The sequence below is a fragment of the Mustela nivalis genome (assembly GCF_964662115.1).
Source record: "Mustela nivalis genome assembly, chromosome: X".
Classification (NCBI taxonomy): domain Eukaryota; kingdom Metazoa; phylum Chordata; class Mammalia; order Carnivora; family Mustelidae; genus Mustela; species Mustela nivalis.
In genome coordinates, this window is record NC_139040.1 from 20,250,930 (window position 1) to 20,265,415 (window position 14,486).

Genomic DNA, 14,486 nt, shown 5'->3' on the forward strand with positions numbered 1-14,486 from the left:
CTTGTTCTCAATTGTTTTTCTCACTCCAATCTCGAACTTCTAAAGGATGTGGTTCACTCAGATCAGGAGCAGTAGCTCATTTTGGCAGTAGCTGCAGAGGGGGGAAGCAGAGGGACAGAATCAATGTGGTTGGTGGGTGGGGATTGTGCCTTGTATCCCCGCCCCCCTCCAATTATCATAAGCTCTCCAAAGCGAACAGTAATTTACAACCTTCTTGGAAACCTTACTTCATTCCCTACCTGGAAGAATTTAAGCACTGGCAGTAGAGTTTCTCTAACTTCATCACAGTCAATTACTTGTTTTCGGTACCGCAAAATGATTCTGCGTTCCTGGGGACAGCTCTCCTTTTCAAGTTCCTTTTTATGTTTGTTGTGTTCAGGAAGCCTTAGAGATGCAGGCCAGGGTGACTGGGACAGAGGTGAGATCCCTAACTACTGAATGGGACTTGGAAGGGAGAGGACTTGTTTTTACGCTGATAAAGAGTAAAATCTGGAGTCGCGATCGATTTCAGGCACGTAGGGCGGAAGAGGCCCAGGGCAGACCGAGTATGGGGTGAGCACCAGGATCTGTGAGCCAGTGTTGCTTCAGCCTCTCACCCTGTGTGTGAGGGGAGGCTGGTAGTCCGTCCCTCCTTGTCCCTTCAGCACTACCCCTCACCTCCGTCTCTGCATAACTATATCAGTAGAAAGGGACGCTTCTCACATTGGCGCCCGGACCCCAAAGGGAGGCTCGCTGTGGCTTGGCAGGTGGGCACGAAGCCGGGAGATGGGTGGGGGAGTGGGGCGGAGGCAGCGTCGAGTGGCGTTTGGAGTAGCCAATGGTAGTTCGGAGCAGGGGTGGCAGGGGCGGAGGCAGCAAGGCGGAGCAGCCAATGGCAGGCGAGCAACTACTGGAACGACCTGGTGACGTGAGGAGCGTTCCATTCGGCCAGCGGTGGGCGGTTGCCACAGCTGGTTTAGGGCCCCGACTATTGGGGCCCCTTGTCAAGAGGAGGCAGCCTCCGGGCTGGGGAGGAGAAGTCGCTGCCACCTCTGGCAGCTGACGCGGTCCCCTGGGAAGGTGCACTTCCTGCCCTCAGTTCCCGGCCCAGTTCGGTCTCCCGGGTTCAGGTAACGAGGGGTGGGGGTTGGGGTCTCCTGGGCTCGGCCGCATGGTGGGCTGCCAACCCCTCCGCTGAGCCCGGCCGCGCGGACGTAGGCAACTGCCCTTTTCAGCCGGGCTGCTGCCGCCGAGCCCCTGGCCGCGGGTGACTACACGTGGCGGGCGTGTGTGAGTGTGTACGAGCGTGTGGAGGTGGCGCGCGTCCCAACCTGCCTGGGGCGGTGGTCCGCTGCGTGGCGGAGGCAGGGCTGGCCTCCCGAGGCCGCGCCTGCCGCCCGCCCCGGACTCGGGCCTCCGGTTCCCGGCTGGTGGGCCGGTCGCTGCCTCTCGATGGATTTTGATCTTTGTTCTCCCAGGGCCCGGCTCCCTTTCCTGGTCTCTCGTCTCCCGCTGGGCCGGTTTATCTGGAGGAGATTGTTTTCCAGGTTAGTTTTACACAAAGGAAGTGTTCTCTGCACCTCTGGTGCTCCCTCCCCTTGGCCAAGCCTTCTTGCTTTCTCATTTCCCTGCTCATCTCCTGGTCTCTGTTTGGACCTTTGCCCTCTCCAGCCCAGAGTGATTTTGGGTTGGTTGTTTCTCTCAGTCAGGCGGGCTGCAGGCTTCCACCTCATTCTTGCCAGCGTGGGGCATGTGGTGTCAGTAAATAGAGGCCACAGCACCACACCTGAGAGGAGAAGGGATACAGTGGTTGAGAGAGGCTGGGCCCCCGGGGTTCAGGACGCCAAGTAGAAATGGCACTTATGAAATGTCCCAGAAAGCAAGCACCTTTATGACGTTTCTTAGCTCATGACTCTGCCATGTCCACCCACCCCCACCCCCAACCATTCCAAAACCTCTCCTGCTTAAGTCAGCCTTTCGCCTATAGGTCTGTGATGTGGTTTCATTAAGATTCCCGCAAATGTTAGGCTAGGCTGGCAAGATTGGTTCATTTCCCGAACTCAGGAGGTTGCAGAGGGTTTGATTAGGGGAAATCTGTTTTGAGTAAATACAACCTGGGTATGTGTACAGAATGTCCAGAACCTCCTAGCCCTGCCAGAGGGTGACTTGATCCCGGGTGTGATTCATATTTGAGTAGCTAATTGAAGAAAGAAGGTGAAGTGGAGGGGGGGAGGGAATGGCTCCTTAAGGACAGAAACTCTACTATTGTTTTTAGAGTCCTCTTACTGATGATTATAGAACAGTGTGGTATATGGAAAGTGCCTTGGACTGGAAGTCAGCTTACGTGTTTTCTTGGCTTAGCTTTGCAGCTGTGTGACGCTGGACAAGTTACTTCCTCTCTATGGTCTTAACTTTACTCATTTCCAAAACAAAGTAATTGGGGTTATCACCCATAAAATCCCTTCTAGTTCCAGGGTTTTATGATGATCAGATCATCAGTATTATATTGGAAGCATAGGGATTTACTTAAGAAGATATGTTAGCCCCCTTCTTTTTTTTTTTTTTTTTTTTTGGAGAACCTTTAACCTTTTTTCCTTTTAGAGGACAAACGTGGATTGGAGATAAACTTTTCCCACTTCCCTTCCCCTACCCCTTCAGACAGTGCTCGTCTTTCCACCTGTGGGAAAGGAAGATTGAACTGCATTTTCTTGTTCCTGTCTCATTTTTTTTTCCTTTTGTGCTTTTTCTTAGGGCTAGAAATTGGACTTTTGATGATGTTTGACCCCGCGGCAGCAATAGCAGACATCGTGATATCAAAGCTGGGCTCAGCTTCTGTTTCTTCCCTCTTGTAATCACAAAACCCATTTTGGACCAGGAATTCCAATCATGTCTGTGATGGTGGTGAGAAAGAAGGTGACACGGAAGTGGGAGAAACTCCCAGGCAGGAACACCTTCTGCTGTGATGGGCGAGTCATGATGGCCCGGCAAAAGGGCATCTTCTATTTGACCCTCTTCCTCATCCTGGGGACATGTACACTCTTCTTCGCCTTTGAGTGAGTTTCCATTGAGTAGAGTTACCTGATGATGGTTTCTTTGGGGCTAGAGGAAGAACCTTCTTTCTGGGAAGTTTGTGGATGGTCTTTGGATGGCACTATCCTCTTAAGCTATGTCCTTAGATCATGCCAACCAAATTCATTTCTTTGTGCTTATAGCAGAGTACCTGCTTCCTAAAAAGGCCAAGACCTTTGACTCCAATTTTATAGCACTGATTTGGGGTTACCCCTGGCACACTTGGGTAATAAATGAATTTGTCTTTGTTATTCACCTCTCCTTTTCGGTGGTCTCCTTAGGTGCTTAGTGAAAGACTCCCTCTTCTCCACCCCTTTTGGGGCTGGGGCAGCCCTCATGGTCATAACTCAATACCACAAAACTGACCTATTCTGTTATTCTGGGTCCTATTTCCTTAGAGCTCAGCTCTCTGCTACCTATTAAATTGAAAAGTCATCTGAATCGGGGACCTGCAGATCAGTTCCAGCCTCAAACTAGTTTGTACCACAAACTAGCCGCCTGTGTGGTACATATGTGCTCATTAAATGTAAGTTTCTCTCAGGATCACTCAACATAAACAACTCTGTATTTTGTGTGAGCCTGATACTAGCCTTGGAGTTATTTTTTCTTCGATGTAAAGCTAATACTAGAGCCACTATTTGAATCCTGTATCAGTTGCTGCTTTAGGGAGGTGGCCAGTTGGATTCTAGGGTACAATGGCATGACTACTGGGTGTGCTGATATACTCTAGGGATGGGAGAAATGCTAATTGGTTTAGGATTATTATGGGGAGAGCTCTGAGGAGCCAAAAGGAGTGTGTGTAGACTGTGAGCCACACCTGATACGAGCCTGCTATAGTTCATATACTACAGTGACCTGGAAATGGAGCTCCCATGCTGGGGCATGGCCATAGGAGGGAAGAGGGGGCTCCTTGGCCAGCCTTTGTGGTAATTAAAATGAGCTCTGGTCTCTTGGAGCTCAATTTTGCCCTTCTTCTGTAAGGGCTCCAGGCTTTCCCAGTGCATCAAGAGTGATTTTTCAGGCTGCTTTGCCAGACTTTCTGCTCGTTGCAGCTGGCTTGAATAACAGCGAGGGGGGGGGCAGTTTATAACAGGGCTAGGAAAGGAAGGTCAGAGAGGCTCTTTGTCAAAGGCACTTTTGCTGCTGCTGTTGCTGCTGACTTCGTGAAGTATTTGGCAAAGTCCGGTTGGTGATGGCTTCTTAGCTGCTTTCCAGTCTGAGGTTTATGGTGGGGTGTGTGTATGTGTGTACTTGTGTGTGGTACAAATGAGCATGTGCGGTCAGGCAGGAGTATGTGAAACATTAAAAAAAAATGTTTCCCTTCTCACCGTTCTCCCCAAGTTTTTGTTTTGTTTGTTGTTGTCTTTGCTTTTTTTCCTGCCTTGCTTCTTTTTGAAAGTGCAAAGCCGAACTCACTATCATTCTCCCTCTCTTTCAGTCCTCCCACTGCTGAATCACTAGCTCTTTCTGCCACCACACCCTTCCATCTTAGAGTTAAATTTTTGTGGTTGGAACCATTTGAAACAGGGATGAGATTTGTTTCCAGGCCCTGAGTGAGCTAGTAATTCTGGGCCCAGGAAACCTCTGGTTTGGCTGTCCAGGGGAACTTGAAATTTGGGGCTATTGGCGTTTGGCCCTTTCTGTATCTGGGAGCCAGACAGAATCTGATTTGAATCTGTCCCACTTAGGCTCCAGAGGCCTCTGAACAAAACTGCCTGTGGGATGAAGCTTATAATTAGCCAAGTTACTGTTTGATGGAGGCAGGTTGAGTTTTCTACCAAGATCACTTTTCCCCCCAAGTTATTTCTTGGGCTTTGCCCTCAGATATGAAGGATAACGTTGTTTGTGAACTGCCTTGAGTTCCAGCAATCTGTGTGATAGAGTAAATAGTTTTAAAAGATTTTATTTATTTATTTATTTATTTATTTATTTATTTATTTATTGGAGAGAGAGAGAGAGAGAGAGAGAGAGAGAGAGAGAACAAGCCAGGGGAGGAGCAGAGGGAAAGGGACATGCAGACTGTGCTGAGCATGGAGCCTAGTGCAGGCCTCCATCCCACAACCCTGAGATCATGACCTGCGCTGAAATCAGGAATCCAACACTTAACCAACTGAGCCACCCAGATAGAGTAAATATGTTTGAGGGTAGGGCTAGGGGAGGGAGAAGGGAGAAAGAAGTTAATGTGTGAGCAAAGGAGTGGAATGGGAAAGCATAAAACTGACCAAAGGGGAGAGGACACTGGTGATGAATCCTTTTAACTGAGAGTGGTGGAATCTGTTTGTGCACATGTGTGTGTGTTTCTTTGTATGTGTGTGTTTGTGTGTGTGTCTCCCATGTGGAGACACACAAACACTCTGAGTGCTGGCGGCCTTATGCCTAGTTAATGACAGGCTGTACAAAGGACACCAGCATGCCTCTGAGGCATGAAATCTCTTTCTGGTCAACCTTTTCTTTGGAATATATAATTCACTACCAACCACACAGTGGGGGATAGCATTTGGGAGGCAGAATATGGGCCCCTTTGTTAGCATTAGAATTTAAGGAGACCTCAGGATATCAGCTGATCTAATCCCCTGCCTTCAGGCAGGTGAGGGCATCTGAACCACCAGTGACTGAGAGCTGTCTATTTTCATCCTCAAATTGCCTAGGAGTATAGATTCCACATCCTCTGGCTGCTGCATTTTTGCCTTAAGGAAGTATAGATCTTGCCGCACATCTGGACCTGCATTTTCATCATAGGGTCTTGCCTGTAGCAGGTGCTTAGGAACAAGTGCAAGTTGATTTATAGCTGCCCATGGCACAGCTCTGGTTTGGCCAGATGGCTGGAGAAATCTGGTCAGGCATGTGGGTACCCCTTGATGAAAAACATGCAGTATTAGTAGTACCAGTGTATATTTATATATTTTGTTTTTGATTTTGCCTTTACATGTTTAGACTTCTCAAAGGAGGATCCTATAATTTTCAGTGGACAGACAGTAGGTCGAATACATAAAATGAAAGAAGGTTGTCCATCTAGGAGCTAGTTAGCTCTATATTGTTAGAAGTGTTTCCAAAGACACTGGGTGGCCATCTCTCAGGGCTGCTGTCTCAAAGTGGATTCCTGCCTAGGATGGGAAATTGGGCTAGATTATCACTAAGCCTCTTGCAACTCTGAGAGTCTGAAGTTCTGTGTAAGTTTGTCTAGAAGATTCAGATACACACACTGAAAAGGAAAGGTTGGATTTCCAGTAGGTAGCTGTATTTAAATATATTTCATATTTAAACACAATTATATCTATGGTAAATGTATTGACTTTAAAAGCAGAGTGAAAATTTTGCAGTGCTTAAAAAGAGGATTTCCTAATTTATTTTTAGGGTGAGGTATTTAGGAAATGTGAGTGAATATGCCAGTTTTAGCTTTGACCACATGAACCATTCTCGGTATTTTCTGCCCAAACCCTGTCCAGCTTGTGTGAACACATAAGCTTGGCCACCAGCTTGCCAGTTATGTCAGAACATTCTAGTGGAATGACACAGACAACTGTGAGGTGTTCAGCTACTCAAAGACTATTATGGTGTTAGTCAAATTCAATTTCCTGATAAAGCTTGGGGGAAGGACCAAGTGCGGTATCTTCTGGAATTGGCTTCCTATCTGTTTCTTTTAACTTTATGACCAGACTATAGGTGGGGTCAAGGTACCCAGACTTCTCTTGTGGCAAGAATGACTAAGTGACTATTGACCCCTGAAGTATAAGCAGTTTGCTTCTATGCTCACTGCTTATGCCTCATTGTGCTCTTTGTAGAGGAAATTGTATCAAGGCACTATCAAACCCTGCTGAACTGACCCTTGCAGGTGATTTTGATGTGTAGAGGAGTCATTGAATTATATGAACTGAAAAAAGCTTTGTAGTGGTGCTTCGTAATTGACCCACTTCTAGCCTATCCAAATTCTACCTTTCTTTCACGTCCCTTCTTGAGTCTTCCTTCCTGAAACCTTTCCAGTAATTTCTGCACATACTGCTCATCTAACACATCATCATATGACATTTCTTAGATTTCTAAATTCTATGATTATTACACTTTGAGCTCGTTCAATGCCAGGGATTATCTCCTATATCTGTGTAGCCCTCCATGGTGCCTTCCACCAGACCTTACGTAGTGTAGGTGGTTAATAAATGTTACTGAATTAATATGTTCTGGATACACTTAAAATATAACAGTCTTGACTCACAGAATCATAGAATGGTAGAACTGGAAGGGCCCTTGGAAACTATCTCCATCCTTTTGCAGGCGAGGAAACCAGGTGCACAGAAGAGAGGTCCCATTGTCAAGATCAGTCAGCCAGCCAGTGCCTCTGTATGACACTACCTTTCATTTCATTGTTCCCTTGAATATGAAATCCTGAAGACATTCAGATTTACTAAAGTGTGCATAGTGCCAAATGCTAAACTAGCGTATTCTAGGTTCTTGCTAACTAAGGACTGTATTACCTAGTGGCATCTAGGTTATTTGGGCCTCCTCCACTCAAGCTCCTGGGAAATGAAGGTGTCTTTGTAGAAAATTAGTAGCACTCTGGCATAGCATTCTGGTAGCCTTGCAGGAACAGAGAGGCCCATCTTTAAGTGTGAGCATAGAAGGGAAACTTTGTGAGTTAGTAGTCACCTCTGTGACTACTCATAGTCCCTGCTGCCCAAATGAGAATGGTTTGGAGAAAAATTAAGCAATGTGTGCTCCCTACCTCATTACTATGTGGGTGATCCTGATGAGAGGGGCATTGTGTCCCTGTGGAGAGACGGGAAAGACAATATGACAAAACAAAGTTACCAGGTTGAGGAAATACAGAGCTATGTAGACCAAAGCCAAACTGACATGGCAGAATATTGCGCTTATAGTTCCAATGTCCAGGTTCCTGAAGTTACTTAGATGAGATTGGGAAGATGAAAAAGTGACTTTGTCATGATCTCTAACCGAGAGAACGTTTTCTGGAAAATTTTTCTATGGAGGTTCTGCCTTGTGCTTTACCTAGCCCAAGATTCTAAGACTTGGCCAGCCAAATAGCAGTTTTAGAAAGTCATAGTTGCCTTTCCGATATCAATCTGTTAAAGTACGTAGCTAAGTTCAACTTGCTGATAAAGCATGTTCCCTGGAGAAGGGTTGGATTATGTCTTCCAAATGGTATGCTTTCCTTTCTTTATAGTTCTGTCATTCAGAATTTATCTGTATATTTTCAGCCTTACTACCTTTTTTGGTGATAAGTTTCACACTGTTGATCTCTACTGAATGCATTTCCCATCTTTTTTTTTTAAAAAGATTTATTTCTTTATTTGAGAGAGAGAGAGAATGATCAGGAGGAGCAGAGGGAGAGGGAGAGAGGATCTCAAGCAGACTCCATGCTGAGTGCAGGGCCTGATGCGGGGCTCAATCCCAGGACCCTGAGATCATGATCTGAGCTGAAACAGAGAGTTGGATGCTTAACCAACTGTGACACTAGGCCCCCCTCCCATCTTTTGAGAATGAGTCTTAATTGAGTATAGTGATCTTCTATTTTGGGAAAAGCAAGCACAAAGAACAGGGATTTCCCCCAGCATGCTGATATCACTTGAGATGTTTATTGAGGTAAAGAAGGGATCCCCTAAATCTTCTTCCTCAGAGACACCCGAGCTGGTATCATGTTTAAGAACAAAGGAGGCACCTTATGCCTTTGCAATAGCAAGAAGCCAGTGAATTCAGGGTAATTAGGGGGAATATTTCTGGAACGGAGCAATGTGAAGGCAAAAACCTTATGATGGTTATTACATGAGGCCAGTTAATGGAGGGCCTCGGAATAACTGGCCTGTGGGGTTCGGGGATTAGCATAATAAGCAGCAGGGAATTGTTCTATGTTTTGGGCAGGAGTACATTATAATTGAAATTTGTTATTTATTATATTTGAAATTTTGTTATTTTTGTTATAATCGAAACATGAAATTTGCTGTTATCACTGCAGTTCAACAACTGCTTAGCAGGTTTGTCTGGCTAGAGATTTTGGCCCTCCTTAGTGAGAAGATGGCTCATTGCCTCAGAATTGAAAATGTCCCTGTTTGGTTAATTTTCCCCTTTGCTACTAGAGCAAAACAGACTTATGCCTCTTCCTTTGACCTTCACATAGCAGTCAAACTAGAGACTGATTTTAAATTATGTTTTCAGTGTCCAAGGAAACTTTTCCCTCTCAGCAAACTCTTGAGTGTCATCACGAGAGCCTTGAGCCAGTATAGGTGACGCTGCATGTTTACTGTGCTTCCGAAGTAGGTAGTGTGTAAGAGAACAGACAACTGTCCATATCAGTGGGGACTAATAGCAAAGGCTTATTACTATTATGTGGGACAAGGGCCATAGTGGGACTCTAATCTTGAGCCCTTTCTTCTGTTCCAAGCACAGCTTTTCCTTAAAGCCACCCTTAACAGCTGCTATGGGAGCAGTTTTAAGCAGCCACCAGCTTCCCAAGAGCTCTTCTCTGACCACTTATAGTCCTTAGCGTCTGAATCACCATCCTAACCCTTGATTATTGGTCTTATCTTATTCTTCAGCTATTTCATATGTTAGTTATGTTTTTCCCAACAAAATTAACTCCTATTTTCTCTTGTTCTTCATTTGTTAGAACCATAAACACTTGTTGGCTGATTGATTGCACTGAGCTATTAGGAAGACTTGGAGGTAGAGTATTGTATAGAATACCAATCCATGCTCCCAGTCTCTGAGGCAGAGCCCTGCTATGGAATCTGTCTGGTTTCTTACCAACTCCACTCATGAATCTCTTTTGAATTTTTTCCTATCAGTTAAAGTCTGTGTCATTATCATTGTCCCTCCAGTGAACTAGCATGCTAGGGGTGGGGGATGGGACATGACACACCAGCCCAGCCTGGCACTGCTAGTTACTGCTAGACAGTACCACCATGCGGCCCATGGGACATGTGGAAGTCCAGTCATGTAGTCTGGCTATGAAAGCCCGAGGCCAATCAAGAGGTTGATAGAAGGTGGCTTAAAATAATGATATTTCTTCAGGTGGCATAAAGGAAGACTTAGGGGAGACATGGTTGTGTTTATAAAATTCACAAGGGAGAAAAGCAACTTCTGAACCCTTTGGAAGGGGGAAAGCCTCTTGGTACTCTGAAGATAAAAGAGAGTTCTGTTTCAAAAAAGTATATGGATATCATTATTCCATGAAGTGATATAAATGGAAAATACTGGGGGATTTAAAAAAAAACAGTTAGCTTATATTCATGGATGACAGATCTAGCCTTCCAGTAAGACAAATTAGTGATTTAGGAGACTCCTGACTTTTCAGGTTGATATTGGGAATTGCCACCAGATTTTCACATACCCTGGTCCTGTCAGAGGCAGATCTCTAGCTTAGTGCAATTATGGGATTAATCCAAGGGGGTATTTAAAAAATATATTATATTATTTGAGATAGAGAGGTAGTGAAAGAGAGCAGGAGAAGTGGGGAGAGGGAGAAGCAGGCTTCTTACCGCTGAGCAGGGAGCTGGACATGGGGCTCAATCCCAGAACCCTAGAATCATGACCTGAGACAAAGGCAGAAGCTTAACCAACTGAGCCACCCAGGCGCCCCCTAAGGGGGTATTTTTGATCATAACTATTAAAGACAGACATACATGATAAGTTGTAGTTAACAGCAGTTTTAGCTACTGGCTCTCCAAGTTTCCTCTTACTTGGAGTGGAAAGGCCTGCTGGTCCCACATCTGCCTTCCCAGCCACACCCACTCACTAGTGACAACTGACTGCCAATAGCCTCATCTCTGGAGAACAGTACAATGGGCCTGTTGTGTACTTGTTGACATACAGAGTGGATTGTTTTAGCAGGTGCAGAAGATAGTCCATGTGGAGATTACAGAGACCTTTATCCTTGATGGCATAGCATAATTCAAATTTAAGTTGTCCTTTGTCTGGTTAACAAGCAGGTGTTGGAATGAGACTTAGTTAAATTAGGTCCTTCATGCATGGGGGCAACATTGATTGTGTGTGTGTGTGTGTGTGTGTGTGTGTGTGTGTGTGTGCATGTATGAGAGAGAAAGAGAGAGAGAGAGAGAGAGAGAGAGAGAGAGAGGAGAGAGAGTTCTGTTTTCTCTGTATCTTTTTCCTGTAATAAAATGATTTAAAATCCCTTTGGTGGCCAATCAGATAGCTCTGATTTTTCTGTTTATTGGAGACCATACACCCAGAGCAGTTCAAGTCCTAGAGAATTTGTTTGTTTTCAAGAGTGATCTTAGAAATAGGCAATGACTAGAAAGACGACTGTTTTCTGTTAGTGTGGTAATTTTACTTGGCTTGCTCATGAAACAGAGTCTTAATGTTTCTTCTGTATCCTCTGGGTTCCTGATAGGCAGAGGTAACTTTTGTTTCCAAATTCACTTTTTGGCTACTTGTTCTACTGAAGGTGGAACAATGGAAAAGAAGGTAATCCACAAGCTAGTGATCTGTAAGAACCTTAATTACCCTGTGTGTAGTCAGATACTTCAGTTCTTCAAATTTTACCTCCTACCCTTAGCTTTTAGGGGAAGGAAGTAAATCATACAAAATCAGGCTATGACCGAGGATTTTGTTAAAAACAAACAGGCAAGCAAACAAAAAGCCACAAAATCATTTTGCAAGTTCACTACATATGTTCATCTTCTACTGACAAATTGCTCAGCCCAATATTATGTTGGTTCTCACCCGCCCACCCCTGCACTCGTGTGTGTGGCAGGGAGGCAGGGGGAGGATCTCGTGTGGATTTCCAAAACTACAGTGAATGTACAACCTGGGGTTAAATGTTTGCTTTGAGTGGACAGCAGCTTGCTTAATCCCCATGCCGATGAGGTAAGCCTTTTTCCTTAGCTTACTTTCTCCACTCTCCCTCTGGCCCTTGCTTATCCACTTGTAGTCTGCCTCCAAGAGAAGATCTCTGTATTGAAGGAAAAAATGTGCCTCAGGAGGAAAAGAATAAAAATAGGTCAGTGATAACTCTCATCACATATTCCTATTTGAAATTCAGCTGGATGCAACAAGTATTTGTGGATAGCTTCTTTGTTCCCATACTTGCATTAAGCTCTGGGAGATACAGAGCCACGATGGTAAGACGGGAACGCTAAGAGCTGACATTTACTTAACGTTTACTATGTGTCAGGTGCAGTTCTAAGCACTTTATTTATATTCATGCATTTGATGACACAGTGACCCTATGTAGTACTATTACTATCCTCATTTCACAGCTAAGGAGACTGAAGTTAATTAAGTCACCCAAGTAGGAGCTGGCAGAGCCAGATTGCAAACCCAAACATTCCTACTTCACAAAGACAAGGTTTTTCCTCTTTCAAAGTGCAGCTGGGGAAGACGAGGTCAATATAGTGAAAAGCAGCTAGGAAACAATACAAGGCTCTGGCAGTGAGGACTACAGCGGTAGAGAAGGGAGAGATTAGTGAAGCTTAGGCTAGGCCTCTCAGAAGAGGCAAGACTTCTCTAAATCCCAGATTCTCCAGCTATCCAATGGGTATAATAGACTTTATGTCATAGATTTAGTGTGAGAATTGAATGAGATAATGCATATAAATGGCTTAGTGCAGTGCCTGGTATATGCTGAGTGCTCAGTAAGTTGTGATGGTGGCAATGATGGCATTGATACCTCTGGGACCTGGAAGATGAGTAGATCTGGGATATCCAGAGAAGAAGAGGGGTGGCTTTCTGGGTGAATTATGAGGAAAGAGGGGGAGCAAACATGATGTTGGGAAGAGGTGCTGAGGAGATAACATTTTCTTTTTCCTTTGCCTGAGGTCACTAAGTACCTACTAGCAGAGCAAATTGAGGAGAGAAGAGGATGGATGTTGCAAAGTCAGTCAGCAGCCCTGAAGCTTTTCACTAGCCTTGAAGCGTGCCAGATGTACCCTCTGACGCTGGGACCCTGCTTCATGAATGGTCCTCATCTTTTCTTCCTCCTCTTTGAGCTCAGGCCTAATGCCAGATGAGTGATTATGAAAAGCTCTAGACATTCCCAGAGTGAGAGCAACCTGTGGTATTTACAAGTCCAGGCTCAGTTGCTTCCCTGACCCTAGTAGGTGTGAGCCTTTCCCAAGGCACAGAGGAAATGTGGTCCTCAGCAGGCTGACAGGAGGAATTGGACTTGGTGATGGGGGTTCCCTGGAGACTGTCTTCTGAGGTTATAGGTGACATCCAGTAAGTGTTGAGCTCCTACTATGTGAAGAACCATATATTAGGAGTTATGGGTAGTTCAAGAGAAGAAAAAAGCATGGTCTCTTCCCTCCATGTACTGCTCACTTTATTGTGGAGACCAGATCGACATGCTGGTAACAGTTTGTGGTCAATATAGGGTGGATATAACTAAATGTTCAATCGCCCACTTTCTTCAGATGTCGCTACCTGGCTGTCCAGCTCTCTCCTGCCATCCCTGTGTTTGCTGCCATGCTCTTCCTTTTCTCCATGGCTACACTGTTGAGGACCAGCTTCAGTGACCCTGGAGTGATCCCTCGGGCCCTACCAGATGAAGCAGCTTTCATAGAAATGGAGATAGGTGAGTGTTCTAACCAGCTGGCAAGATGCTGTGGTGACTTTAATCACTAAAGGAGTGGAATCATAATAGTAGTTGCAGACTAAGAATAATATCTAGCCTTTTCCCTGTAAGATCCTGAATCTGAGATCATGGCTACCCTGTGGTTTTGGTAAGGCAGGGTTAGCAAGATTTGAAAGCCATATGCTTCATTCTTCTTGTGTTTGGTTGTGTCTCAGGAAGGGTTTGTCTTACTGCACTCTTCCTAAGAGGATGGGATTTTTTTTTACCTTTGAGGGGTCATGAACTCATTTGATTTTTTTTTTGATGAAAGCTATAAGCCTTCTTTTCATAAAAATATTCTTTTATGTTTGATAATACATATAATTTGGGATGTAATTTCAGAGATTCACAGATCTTTTGAAGCACAGTCGTGGGCCCCACCAAGAACTCCTGCTTTAAGGCAATACACAAGGTGGGAGGAGACAGCTATGATGCCAGGAACCACTGAGAATTCTAGGAAGGTAAAGGGAGCAGTTACAGGCTCATTACGGTGCAGTTTTCAGCTCAGGGTAGGTCTCTTTGGGACAGAGATAAAGTGCTACACTAGCCAGGATCCAGGGTGGCTCCACAGATTGAACCAGAAGATCCCAGGGCTAGAGGAGGGACTATCCTAGGAGCTCACACTGGGAAAGAAGGCCAGGATATCAACACTCATGGGGACTGGGAGCCTCCCAGACTCCACAGCAGTGCTTGCCTAAATTGTTTGCAAGTCCAGTAGCCAAGTAGCTTGAGTTAGTGTCCAACCTAGATAGATTAGAAGAAAGGGGCCCAGGACTTATAAGACTAATAAGACTAAAAGCAGTGCCCACGGACCATCAATCTATGGTTAGCCTTTAGATTGTTAGGGTGATTGTTTTTT

At 45.1% G+C, this 14,486-nt stretch overlaps 1 protein-coding gene across 2 annotated transcripts in view; it reads left to right on the top strand.

The window, feature by feature from the left end:
* The first annotated feature begins 901 nt into the window (after positions 1–901).
* Positions 902–14,486, top strand: part of ZDHHC9 (zDHHC palmitoyltransferase 9) — a 32,865-nt gene continuing 19,280 nt past the window's right edge. The window contains exons 1-4 of one of the 2 annotated variants that reach the window (XM_082717761.1): positions 902–1,109; positions 1,458–1,526; positions 2,731–3,032; positions 13,428–13,588. In XM_082717761.1, coding sequence (XP_082573887.1) covers positions 2,866–3,032; positions 13,428–13,588 — 328 coding nt within the window. In that variant the 5' untranslated portion in view covers positions 902–1,109; positions 1,458–1,526; positions 2,731–2,865. The remainder of the gene's footprint in view (positions 1,110–1,457; positions 1,527–2,730; positions 3,033–13,427; positions 13,589–14,486) is intronic. The other variant, XM_082717762.1, reaches the window with a different exon arrangement.